At 43.5% G+C, this 13,847-nt stretch overlaps 1 protein-coding gene across 3 annotated transcripts in view; it reads right to left on the reverse strand.

The window, feature by feature from the left end:
- nkain2 (sodium/potassium transporting ATPase interacting 2) overlaps nt 1–13,847 on the reverse strand; it is a gene marked incomplete at both ends in the record, with an annotated part of 217,520 nt that overhangs the window by 87,525 nt on the left and 116,148 nt on the right. For 2 of the 3 annotated variants that reach the window (XM_080745136.1, XM_080745135.1), the window contains 2 exons: nt 6,250–6,330; nt 12,336–12,473. In XM_080745136.1, coding sequence (XP_080601262.1) covers nt 6,250–6,330; nt 12,336–12,473 — 219 coding nt within the window. Of the gene's footprint in view, nt 1–6,243; nt 6,331–12,335; nt 12,474–13,847 lie in introns of all 3 variants that reach the window. The other variant, XM_080745134.1, reaches the window with a different exon arrangement.

Genomic DNA, 13,847 nt, shown 5'->3' on the forward strand with positions numbered 1-13,847 from the left:
GAGGACCCCCTGTAGTAACTCTGAGGACCCCCTAGGGGTCCCGACCCCGTGTTGAAGACCCCTGAGCTAGAGGGTTTGGGCGGAGTGCCTCAGGGCTCTATGCTAAGCTATGATCTGTTTTCGTTCTACATTAAAATATAATCTCTGAAAACAACTTAGAAAAGTAGTAGATGACAGACAGACAGAGACAGACATATTTATATATAAACCAAAGTATTAGTGCGTCCGGATTCACGTGACAGATTACTGTAAATCATGTATCGACATTAAGGCTAATTTACCATATCTCCTAATCACATTTGGGACGAGGCAACACGCTAATTAAAGATAATGTCTACTTACGTTTTGACCGAAAATACCTCTGCCGTTAAGTTTGTACGGAATGTCCTCATTAATGATAATCTACAATACTGACTATATCTGAGGCACGAATTCCATGATATGGGCCATTTAAAATCATGTCTTCCCATAAATCAGACTTGAGATATCTCCACTGTTAATTGGGACAAGCCATAATCTCAATGAAAGATGTCGTTAATTGAGGTGCCTGGTGCTGCCGCCAATTAGTGCATTCCATTAGACTATTGCGTTCCCAAACCAACCAGGGGGCGTCCCCAAATTATTTTGGGGAGGTCCCCGGATGAGTAGCTTAATGTGCAACATTGTTTTCTCTCTCAACAGTAAACAAACCAACATACAGTAAACTGTAAGTGCACACAGGGTATCTGCTAGGGCTTTCACCGACTAGTCGACTAGTTGACTAGTCGACTAGTATAACCACTAGTCGATCTCGTAGTTACTAGTCGAAAAGTCTATAAAAAAAGTTTTTTTCCTTTCCCTTTTTTTTTTTTTTTTTGCTTAAAAGATAACAAGCTATAATCTCAACTAATCATAACTGTACGTTTTCCTTTTACAATTATAAATACAATAAATCAGATTACCCACAATACCTAATCACCCGGTACACACCGCTGCTTCCCCCACACTGACAGTCAGTAAAACAAGCATGGCTGCGGACAACACAGCATCAACAAGTGGCCCAGCGCCAGCTAAACGGGCTCGCCGCTCAGCTGTATGGGAGTATTTCACAGAAGATGTGGAGAAGAAAACAGTGGAGTGTAAACTGTGTAAGACTACCCTTAAATTCAACAGCAATACGTCTACTATGAGTAACCATCTGGCTAGCAAACACCCGCTTCCAACAGACAGCAGCGCCGCCGCCGAGGCCCCCGCCGCCGCCGGGAAACAGGTTGCAAAGCGGCAGACAACAATTGGAGACTATGCCCCACGCCCATTCACAGAGCAAAGAAGAAAGAAGATAACAGAATTCATTCTCAACGTGGTTGTCAAAGATGTTCGGCCAGTCGCTGCCATTTCTGGAGAAGGCTTCAAGGAATTGATTACATTCTTCGAGCCAAACTATACGATCCCGTGTCATGCTACAGCTTGGAAGACAATCACATTGCAGTACAATTCTCTGAGAGCCAAAATCTCCATTGAGATGAAAGATAAAAGTGTCTCTTTCACTACCGACTTGTGGACGACTTGCACTATGGATCCGTATATTACAGTGACCGCTCACTTCATTACAGACGGCTGGAAGATAATAGCAAGAGTGCTGCGAACAAGCATCATGCCAGAGAGACACACTGCTGTAAATATTGCCCGAAGGCTGACAGAAACGATCGAGGCGTGGAACTTGCATGTGTTTTGCACCGTGCATGACAATGCAAGCAACATGAATCTGGCAATGGAGCTTTGTGAGGAGTTTCCCAACGACCTGGGGTGCACAGGGCACACCCTTCAACTAGCCATAAAATCGGGGTTAGACTTACCTGAGATTGAGAAGACCACAGCAGCTGCTAGGCGTCTTGTCAGCTTTTTCCGCAAGTCCTCTGTTGGACATTGTGCTCTGAAGAAATGCCAGAAAAACCTGGGCATGAAGAAAAAGAAGCTCCAGAACGATTGCGTGACCCGCTGGAATTCCATATTCACCATGCTGGAACGGCTGCATGAGCAGCGCATCCCGGTGCTGGCAGTTCTCAACGACGAGGAGACAACGAAGCCGTCCCAGAAAAAGGCCCTCTCCCTTAAAAACGGCCAGTGGGATTTAATGGAGCAGCTGATCCCTTTACTGAGGCCGCTAGCCTTGGCAACAAAAATCATGTGTGGACAGGCACATGTCGGGCTGTCGTTTATCTATCCCGTAATACTGAACCTGGTTAACAACACGCTGAGAGCCAGTGAGTCTGATATGGTTGCTACCCGCAAGTTCAAGGACACCGTGAGGACAGCGCTTACAACACGCTTCAAGTTGGATAGTGATCGTTTGGCTGAATCCATCCCCATCACGGCATGCTTGCTGGATCCCCGCTTCAAGCAGCTAAAATGCCTCCCAGAAAGTTCCAGAGCGGAGGCCTGGGCGCACTTGACACAGCTGGTGGGAGACGGAGGCGAGGAGGAACAACCAGGAGCAACAGCTACAGGTGCTAACCATTAACATTAACTTAATTTAACTATTATAAATAACCCTATAATATTGTGAATAACAATGTAAATCCCGTATATTGGCTCACTAAATAATTGTAGCCGATCCACAAGCTCATTTGCCGTGCGAAACAGCGCGTCACGTTGTGTGAGCTTGTAGATTTGGCTATGATTATACTAGTTGAATAGAATAGAAAAACAACGCCATTAATGTGTCTTAATTTTCACCATAGATGATGATGACACCGAGGACAGCGTTGGAACGGAGCGGGTGACTCCCCGTGGGAAAACTAGAATGGAGAGTGACTTTGAGGAGTTGTTTGGACCTAGTTTCGAGAGCACCGACAAAAAGAGAGCCACGACTGCTGCAGATGAGCTGCGGGATTACGCACAACTACCCCCATTACCTACAATGGAAAACCCCCTGGCGTGGTGGGCTAAAAATGAGGAGCGTTTCCCCCGTCTTGCCAAGCTTGCGAAAAGCTACCTGGCTGTTCCAGCCACCAGCACCCCGAGTGAACGTGTCTTTTCCCTGGCCGGGAACACGGTCACCCGACAGCGGTCAAGTTTGCACCCTGACCACGTTGACAAACTGGTCTTTCTGAACGCGAACCAAAGAGAAGGGAAGGTGGACACAATAAAAGAGGAGGACTATGAATCTGACACTGACAGTGAGAGCGAGTAGCCTACAGTCTTGTGTTATACAGGCAGCAGTTGGATGTATTGTTGTTTATTTTTTGTTTCATGAGGAGACATGCAAGACATCTTGGTGAGTCCATGCACTTTTCATTTATTGTTGTAGCAGCTTAAAATTGATGTTGATTGTGGAATTCTGAGCCTGTTGTTGGTTTGTGCGCGTTCTATTCAGTCACACACGTGCGGTTGTTTATATGTTGTCATGACAACCTAGCTGCGTAGCAGCTGCAGCAGCCAGCTGTAAATGTGCCCCAGTCAGAGCGGCGTGTACTGTACTACTGTACTATATAAAGGTTTTATTTTATTTATTTTTTGTTTGGTTTGATGTTCAGAGGCTTTACTACTACATTGTGTGTGAGAGATGTATGTAATGCTTGAATTGCTGCTGTTTAAAAAATACAAATTGTCATTGTTGCCTGAAACTCTTCTCTCTGCGTCTTTTTTTAATTACATAATATGTTAACGACTAGTCGACTAGTCGACTACAAGCCCTTTCAACTAGTCGACCTGTAAAAAATGCTAGAAGTGAAAGCCCTAGTATCTGCACATTTCTAAAGTGTCGATGTTATTACATTTGAGACCCCTTTAATGCCAAGAAAAAGAAGATAGCAGGGTACTGGTATCCCTCAAAACACTGGTGCTCATGAAAGGGAATACAATGAGCAAAAGAGGACAAAATGTGCCACAGAGGCACAAAAAGTCAGGTCCAGGAACTCAAGTGGATTCAGAAATAAAAGGCCTTTATTTGGGCAACGGGCTAGAACATAAAAAAAAACACTGTTTCGGCAAACGCCGAAAAGGGTGTTACTGAACAAAGACAAATTGTCATATAAAAAATCACACCCGTGTGAACTGAGCGGTGGTTTACCCCCCCCCCCTTCCCCCCTGTGTGTGTGTGTGTGTGTGTGTGTGTGTGTGTGTGTGTGTGTGTGCGTGTGCGTGTGTGTGTGTGTGCCTGGTCTGGCCTGGCCTGAAAACAGCGCCCCTCCCTTAACATGTGTGGTCAGAAAAGGTACTACACCACAGGCTTGAGGCTACATACGGACGCACCCACCCACCCACATACATACACGTACGTCTACACACACGGCCACGTATAGGAGCGGCGTGACCACCGCTCAAAAAGGAGGCAAATATTGTGAAAATAGCCGATCTCCAAGTACACATTGTGGGCTTATAGTTTGGCTATATTCAACAGAAACAAAAAAGATTCTGTGGAACCGACTCAAACTAAATGTAATGCCTACCATTCCAAGTGTACACGTGAAACCCGTAAGGGTCCATTTGGAAGTTGAAGGTTTTTGCGTCCCACAGAGATGACAAAGTTACCTTTTTGAGGCTCCACTGAAAAAGGTTTTTGGAACCAAATGATCTAGTCTTACTGTTCTTTGGAGAACAGCCACTGGCACCATTATGTCAAAACAAAAGTGAGAAATCACTTCCTGAGATGCAAGGCCGAGGTCATTACCAAGCCTTGCATCAGAGTCACAGTCAGGTAGTTGGAACACACATCAGGAAAATATGAATTCGAGGATGAATATGAGTCAGAATGACAGATATGTTATGATCGTTCTAAGACTGGTCGCATTTACAGCCATGTCAAAATGCACATCTTGTAGACATCAAAACAAATATGGATAGTCAAGTGATTTTATTTTTATGTCAACCCGTTAAAACCGTGAAAACATCTTTAGATTTGAGTTTTTAGCTTTTAGCTCACAGTACTTTGTGCTGCGCTGCTACCTTGTACATCTGTTATTTTAGATTTTAGTTTTTGTTTCGATTAATACTTGCTTTTCAGTGTTGAAACTAGAAAGTCGACTCAGTCGACTTCATTACACAAGTCGACTCCCACCAGAGAAAGTCGAACGTCGAAAATACTTTCTATCAACGCCTCGCGTTGCGAGGCGTTGTGAGCATGTAGATCGGCTATTTTCACAATTTCTGCCTCTATAAATTTGACAATTTGCATAATGTTTAATTTTTCCATTTTAGAGGGATTAAAAAGTCCTTAAATTGGCACTTTAGAAATGTGTATATACCCTCTATACACTTAAACTTTATGTTGGTTTGTTTACTATTGAGTGAGAAAACAATGTTTCACATTAAGTTAATCATCTGGGGACCCCCCAACATAATAGGTGGTTCGTGTGTGATGTGATGACGTCATCAAGCGATAAAGTCGACTTCAACTCAACTCTTTACTGAGTCGAGTCAACTTGCAAAAATCACAAGTCGTTAATGCCCTAGTTGAAACATGAAGAAATAATGAGCAGGCGTACATTAACCTTTTGAACAGAACAGCATCAACTAGAACTGCACTCTGTCGAGGTGCCAACTTGCATCTTGTGCACCGGCAGAGTGCGCCTGAGGTACGCTCACCACTGGCATCACCAGGAATGCTGGTCCCTCATTGGCTGTTAATGATGACTTTGCTAGAAATGCTGGTTCCTGATTGGGCTACGGGCTTAAACAGAGGAAGGACACCGACATACATACCCAGTCGATCGCAGTACTTACGCGCTCTGCTGGCGCAAGTAATACTAACCTCTAGTCAAGATTTGAAAGTAGCAAAAATGGGGGCTTAGGGAGGAAAGTACAGTAGTTGCTGGAGATGCAACAAGTTTTTTTTTTTTTTTTGTAAAATCTTGAAAGAACTAGTGATTTAGAAGGCATTTGTAGAATCAGCCTCAGGTCTTAATGGGTTAAAAGGTGTATCTCTCTCTCTGTAACTGGGTCAAGGTGAGTGTGTATTTGAGCTGCCATAACACACATAAAACGAATACATATATAGAAGAACAAAGAAAAAGAAGATACCATATGGCTACGCTATCGGAAAATATTAATCACAGAAATATCCCTTTCCACGTGTTGCCCACACACGCACGCACGCACGCACGCACGCACGCACGCACGCACGCACGCACGCACGCACGCACGCACGCACGCACACACGCACACACACACACACACACACACACACACACACACACACACACACACACACACACACTTAAGGGGACATGTACAGTAGGTCTAGTGAGGACATGAATAAAATACACTTACTTTGGACAGGTCTCCAACCTCCAGGTAGAAGCAGATGATGAACACATTCCAGATCATCCATAACACCAACCATGCTGCATACTGTTAGAGAGAGAGAGAGAGACAGAAAGAGGGAGCCTGAAAAGGTTGACAACCACTGCTCTAAGCCAGGTCAGGTTGGTTGATTGATTGATTGATTGATTGATTGATTGAAGACTTTATTAGAAGTTTGGATATGAAAAGGTACAGTTTCATGACAGTACAGTTCACTGGTACACGGGTATCTGCACATTTCTGTGACCATTCATCTTAAATGACAAATTAAACATTGGTCAAATTGTCAAATATTAGAAGAAAATGAGAAAAAAAGCGAATCTACATGCTCACAATTCAATTCAATTAAATTCAAAGGAGCTTCATTGGCATGAGAAAACATACGTTTACAATGCCAAAGCAAGTGTCACAAACAAAATAAAAACAGTTGAAAATGGGGAACATATATACATTGGGAGGGGGTACAGCATTGTGTAAACAGAGCTATGTCGCATTGTGACATTTTATATATGTACAGGGTATAAAGCTTTTGGAACAAATAACAGCATTATTATTTCTCAAAATGCATTTAAAAGTAGCAGCTCTGTTTCATACTGTATGTGCAGTAGGTCTAGATGTCAATCCATGCCTCACAATGGCTCACAATGCCTCTGCTATTTTCACAATAGAACCTTGTTAAATAAAAAGCAATGCCTCAACTCTTAAGGGCTTTGCACACAGGACCGTTGCATTTCTTTCCGTTTGCTGCATGATTAAAACGCATTGGATTTGGTGTGCAAGGCTGTGCGGAATCCACACTGCGGATCCGAAGAGGAGTCATAAAAGGAGTCAGTGAGTTTTTACCGACAAGATGCACAAATCGAACTGGGTTCGATCGGGAAAAAAAACGCACAGCCGCAGCCACCTTTCGCATGGCAAATTCGGAGCCGGTGTGCATGAGGTAATAGAGAATCATTGTTTTCTTAAAAAAAAAAGAAAATCGTCAGTTTTTTCCGTGCGAGAAAAACGCGTCTGTGTGCAAAGGGCTTTAGTGCTCGTCAGGATGGGGGGTCCCCAGTTCAAATATGACTATTTTGGGGGTCGCGGCCTGAAAAGGTTGAGAACCACTGCTCTAGAGGATGGTTAAAAGGGAAACGCTCGTTCATTCTATACTTGGTACAGTGCAGAGAGCATGAAGGGAGATTTCCTTTTTAATGTTATTCATTGAGACGTTTGAAAAACCACAACCAGCGGAGATCACATCTGAGGGAAGGAAAGGAGGAAGCAGGGGATAGGAAGGAAGGAAGGAAAGAAGGATGAAAGGTAGGAAGCTAAACAAGGAGCTGAGATTAGAATGATATCCAATTATCTTTGAAGTTTTGAAACGTGTGTGTGTGTGTGTGTGTGTGTGTGTGTGTGTGTGTGTGTGTGTGTGTGTGTGTGTGTGTGTGTGTGTGTGTGTGTGTGTGTGTGGGAGGTCTATTATAAGCCCGGGGACATTGGGAGGGGGAGAGCTTATGGTTTTCTTTCAGAAAATGAAATATGTTATCAAGCTTCTGAAATGAAGATCATGCACTGATAATTTAAATCCACCGGCTGCCAACAAAACACACACATGCGGAGTGTGTGTGTGTGTGTGTGTGTGTGTGTGTGTGTGTGTGTGTGTGTGTGTGTGTGTGTGTGTGTGTGTGTGCCATAGACTGTAGACTTTGCTTGTAACAGAGTATTTCTACATTTCAGTATTGATATTTTTACGTACTTTTTCCACAACTGGTATTCATAAAAGTCCATTAATAACAATTCCACAGGGTTACTGATTATAACCAGTGTTGCACCAGCTCTGGCTACAAAAATGATTATTTTTACACGGCAAACTGCTTGCTTCTGCCACTGTACAATTGCAAAACCAAGACTTTGCCTACCATATCAAACATAACTGTGGAGGACGGGTCTTAGGCTGGACTCACACATATGCGTGAAACATCTTCTCCGTATCGTCTGAGAATGGCCACTGGGGGCGCCGTACTAATGCATTGTCAATGGAAGGTTGTTTGGTTTTTTGTCGTTGCCGTGTCTCTAGCTCAACCACAGCCTGTCTTTTGGCCAAGAGACACGGCAACGACAAAACACCAAACAACCTTCCATTGACAATGCATTAGTACGGCGCCCCCAGTGGCCATTCTCAGACGATACGGTCGCGATAGCTGTCGCAAATGTCTGTACGGCGCCTTAAAGGGGACTAGGCAAGTCTGTGTGTACACAAACACATCCCCCCTCCGCTCTATAACAGGCATCAAACAGGTAGTTCTCTTCCCATCTTCCCCTGACAAAAACGTCCCTCCACTGTTTATGTTGACATTAAAATGTCAACATAAACATAAACAGTCTAACAGAACCAAAATACAGCCAGGGCGATGCGTCTTTCTGCAAGGAAACACCCCAGCACAATAATATAGTGACTGATGAAGGGACATGACTGCTATTTTTTGTATACATATATATTACAGATAGTCTTACAGTTACCTAGTTTCCCTTTAACGAATGTAAAAAAAAAAAAACAATAATAAAAAAAAGGGAAAGGTATCAAGTACTTCTTTGGGCAGCGATCACAAGCATTTGGAACTGTGGTTTGTGAGATAGCTCTGGACAATCAGACAGACAGATCCTCTTATGGACGGCTAGTCTCTTTCAGAGCAAAATCTGACTGTCTGTCTGTCTGTCTGCCTATGGATAGTGATGTCATAATAATGGCATCAGTATAGTGATGAATTTAACAGCAGTGTTACTCCCTCACTACAGGTAGGGTTGTGAGTTCAAATCTCACTGTCAACAAAGATAGTCTTTATCCTTTTTCTGCCTTCTTCATCTGCATATTCTCCCGGAAGTCAAGATACCCTTTTCTTCATCATCTTCCTCTTTATCATCACAAAACCATCTTCTATGCTTGGACATTCATTCATTCATTCATTAATTAATTAATTAATGAATTCATTCATTTATTTATTTAAAAGGAAAAAAAATGTCATTTTAAATCCGGACAACTCGGCCCCTGGTCATAGCTGCCAGTTCCCACCTGATGTCATGCGGGAGTTCAGCCTGCTCCAGACCATGCTGAGTGACTGCTAGCTTGCATAACATCTTCAAGCTGGGATTTAAGTCTAGGATGTACAGGTCACCAGAAGTGAAGTCTTTTTTTTTGTATCCTTCATGGATGATGATACAATCTCCCACCATGCAACAGCACATCCCATACCTAGCAGGTATGGGATCCCTCCTCCCATACATGGATGGGATCCCTCCTCCCATACATGGGACGTGGATCTTTCCCCTTGGGCTCAACCTGCTTCCAAGAAAAGGTCTCTGGACTGAATTTCCACAGATCACTGAAGTACTGGTTGTTGTTGTAGCCACCACATATGTACAGCTCTGCATTGTAGGCAAAGGCTGAATGATCCAGACGTTCACCTGGGAGAAGGTGTCCAGAAGGCATGCTCAGCCAGCAGTTGGTCTCTGTGTCAAACACTCGGGTGCCGTTGTAGCAGCCTCCCCCCCTGCCCCCAAATACAAACATCTTTGTTCCGATTATGGTGGCAGAGTGAATGAATGAAGGAGGTGGAGGAGTGTCTCTGGTGTTAATTAAAGACCAGACCATTATGGTGGTGTCCAACTTGTACATGTCATTAGTAGTACATGCAGTCAGACGGGTGCGTCCTCCATACACATACATGATCTTCTCCAGGACACAGGCTGAGTGGCAGAACCTTGCTTCTGGAATAGTGCCGGAAATATCTGAACCAGCTGTGGGTGTCGACATCAAAGGCAAAAAGCACATTGCAATAAGTATACCCTCCCCAGATGAAGACAATTTCTTCTACCAGCACAGCAGTGTGGCCCCAGCGCCCCGAGGGAACCTCAATGGGACGTTGTCGTCTTCCATTTGTCACTGGGGGCAACTTCCTCCAACGCAAAGACACTGTGTTGAAGATGTGGACTTCAAGAATCCTATTGTTCATCGTATTGTTGTTGTATCTGTCGTATCCTCCAAATGAGTACAGCTTGTGTCCGACAACCACAGCAGCATGGTGGTACTCTTTAGGTCCTCTTTTCAGATGCATCGTCCAGTGAATCATTTCATAGACCAGCACCACTGTGAATTAGTTCAACTAATCTACAATGGAGGTTGTTAGAAGGTATGTTCCCAGAGGTTGCTGAATGGTGTTGTGCTTGAAAATACAACAGCATTTAATAAGGACAATTACATCTGATGTAATAATGATGATGTTGCGTGATGATATCATTATATGGCCTACCCTCAATGACCATACATAATTTTTTTTAGGTTTTATATAACGTTTTTACTGATTAGGTGCTTGGTTGACCTAGTTATTATAATTGTTTCTAGATTGATATTTCTATGCATTTGATGTGTTGATATAACATATAATTACCTTGCTATTGTATTGATATATATTGTAAGTCGCTCTGGATTAAGAGGGTCCACTAAATGCCTAAATTATAAATTGTAAATTGTAGAGAAAACTTGGACTAAGGGAACGGTGACATCACCCATTGGTTTCTACAGAGCGTAAATGAAGCCTATTTTACCCTCGTATGGGTATCCGCCATTGTCTAGAAATGGTTCCGGAAATGAAGGCTATTGGCTGCTACCGCAGCGAGGGCGGGACAATGTGTAAAGGCCTGTCCATAGTATCTTCGAAATGTTCTGTGAGGTGGACTTTCCGTCGTGCAAAAAAACTCGAATTCGGTCTAATGCTTTTCAGGAGTCGCGAGTGACATCATTTTGTAGTCGAACCGGACATTTTGACCGAAAAGGGTGGTTTCGGTCAAGGTATGGACAGGCCTTTAAGCTTGCAGAAGAAGGAGGGACAAGGGTGAAGGGTGGGTAGCCACGCCCCTCCTACAGCAAACCCTACTTTATCATCGATTCTAAAATAAATGGGACCATATTTTAACAAAACGCACATCATGGTGATTAAAACAAGACATTAAACTAGCAAATGGAACCATAAAGTATTTATGACCATGTTTATTAAGGTAATACAAGTGTAACGGTCGGCAAAAAACAATTCAACTGAATGGAGCATATTTCTTTTTTGTACCAAAAACCTTACCCTCCCCTTGACCCTTCTTTGTAAATACCTTGTATTTTTGCATTGTCGTTTTTGTTTACAACTGTTTCTCTGATGATATCTACAGTACTGCATATACTGTGTTCTATCTGTCTGTCATTTAATGTTATATGAGTTAAAGAGAAGGATCTCCTTGGAAATAAGATGCAAGACCTGAGTTTCCTTTTCGTTGACCTTGTACCTGTGAACTGTACTGTCATGAAATTGTACCTTTCCCTATGCAAACTTTTAATAAATACTTCAATCAATTAATCAAACCAGCAAGGGGGGAAACAGCTAAACTAGCGGCCATTCGTAGGAACTTGCTGTTTCGGTTTTGTTTCATCTTAATTCTGCGGAACTTCCCCCCTGGTGTGTGTACAGTGATACTACTATAGCCCTGCATCCTGCGTCCCTGACGCATACTTTTAAATAAAGAACGCATTAAACTAAGCATCACTGCATCCCCAGGACGCATACAACTCTATCCTTCATGCTATCAGTCATGTCACTGCACCAGCTGAGCTGCATGTGGTGGAGTCTCCACAGCTGTGCGTTCTGGCATTATTGATGAGATGATTGAGATTGATGCTTCTGTCCTTTATTAACTGCATACAAGTAGCCATTTGCCACTATGTGTTTAAATTAAATTGTTTTCACCGTTGATACATAATGTGTGTGTCGTCGCAGGGCTCATAATTTAATTCTGGGACCCATTTGAATGACCACCTGTGGGTCCCGGGACCCATTACATTGAAAACCTAGCAACATCACTGCTGTGTGTGTGTGTGTGTGTGTGGGTGTGGGTGTGGGTGTGGGTGCGTGTGCGTGCGTGCGTGCGTGCGTGCGTGCGTGCGTGCGTGTGTGTGTGTGTGTGTGTGTGTGTCTGTGTGTGTGTGTGTGTGTGTGTGTGTGTGTGTGCGTGCTAGTGCGTGCACAACTCACCCCGGTGACGTATCTTGGTCTGAACTGGATGGTCCCGAACAGGCCGAGGATGACGATGATGATGTGCATGAAGTTGGTGAGGATGGGAGCCCACTGGTAGCCCAGGAAGTCTATCACCTGACGCTCCAATACACTGACCTGGACAGAGGGGAGGAGATAGAACGCCATTTAGGTCAATGACATAACATTATGTAGTAGGGGTCTTCAACGTTTTCAGACCAAGGACTCCTTAGCTGAGAGAGAGATGAAGCAGGGACCCCCTCTACATATTGTATAAATGTGTGATGCAGTTGTCATCGATTTCATTGATAGATTCATAGACTTGTTTGACAGCACTGTCAGTAGTCTATGTTGGATTCATGTTAATGTTTTTTTCAGACATTTAACCACTTAAATCGTTGATACTTGACCTTTCACTATGTACTTGGTCTGCTCTTTTTTACCTCTACACCAAACATATTTGCCGAAAAGAGCAGATCTACAAGCTCTACAGTATCACAAAAAGATTTGGCGGCCCCACTGTAATAACTCAGAGGACCCCCTAGGGGTCCCGGACCCAATGTTGAAGACCCCTGATGTAGAATATAAATAGCAGCCAGTTATTGACTGCCAGTCAACTTCTGTGTTTTGGTACGATTGATGCATGACCACCACGTTACTAAATACTTAACATCACTATATATAATATAAATAGGTATAGGACGGAATTATTCAGGAACAGTATTTCTAGTGTGAAACCATATAGCTTTCACTCGCTATAGTTTTAAAATCTATTTGGTCTGCCAACGCACACTTATGATTGGATTTCATTCCCTCCGAAGTAGTGAGGGACCCATGGTCGGACCTGGGAAATACAGGTTCCACACAGAGATTCCAGACTAATATCTACGCAGTGATATTAGTCTGGCCATGCCAGGCTAACTGTGGCTAACCTTCATCCATATTTCTTTTACAGTCTATGGCAGGGGTCTTCAACAGGGTGTCTGGGAGCCCTAGGGGGCCCCAGAGTTACTATAGGGGGTCCTCCAAATCTTTGTGTGATAGAAACTTTTTTTTCTCCCTTTTTTATATTAAAGTTTTACTGCCAGATGTTATTATTTATTTATTGGGTCTGGTGCCAGCGAAAAGCAGCTTACCTTTGCGACGTTATAGAAAAAGAACTCTTCATTTGTCTTATTACATATTATTACATATGTACTTTGGCCATACTGGCAGCAGAGGGCAGCCTCATGCAAGAATTAATGTGAATTGGGCCGCTTCGCCTGCCATACATTCAGACCACTGAATCGCTTCAGAGCAACAGATGCAGAGAAAACAACAAGGAAGTGATTTGGTACTCCATTGATGTTAACGTGTAGTGGATTTTTGAGAGCAGCATTACGGGAGATGTTTTTACTGTACACGGCGGCGCGACCCCTCATCAGCTTACGGACATCAAACAAGGTAAAAGAACGAGCGTTCGTATTGGCTTTGAGCAGCGTTCAGAATTGGGGCGAACGGGAACATCCGTAG

This window comes from Nannobrachium achirus (genome assembly GCF_963921795.1).
Source record: "Nannobrachium achirus genome assembly, chromosome: 16".
NCBI lineage: Eukaryota > Metazoa > Chordata > Actinopteri > Myctophiformes > Myctophidae > Nannobrachium > Nannobrachium achirus.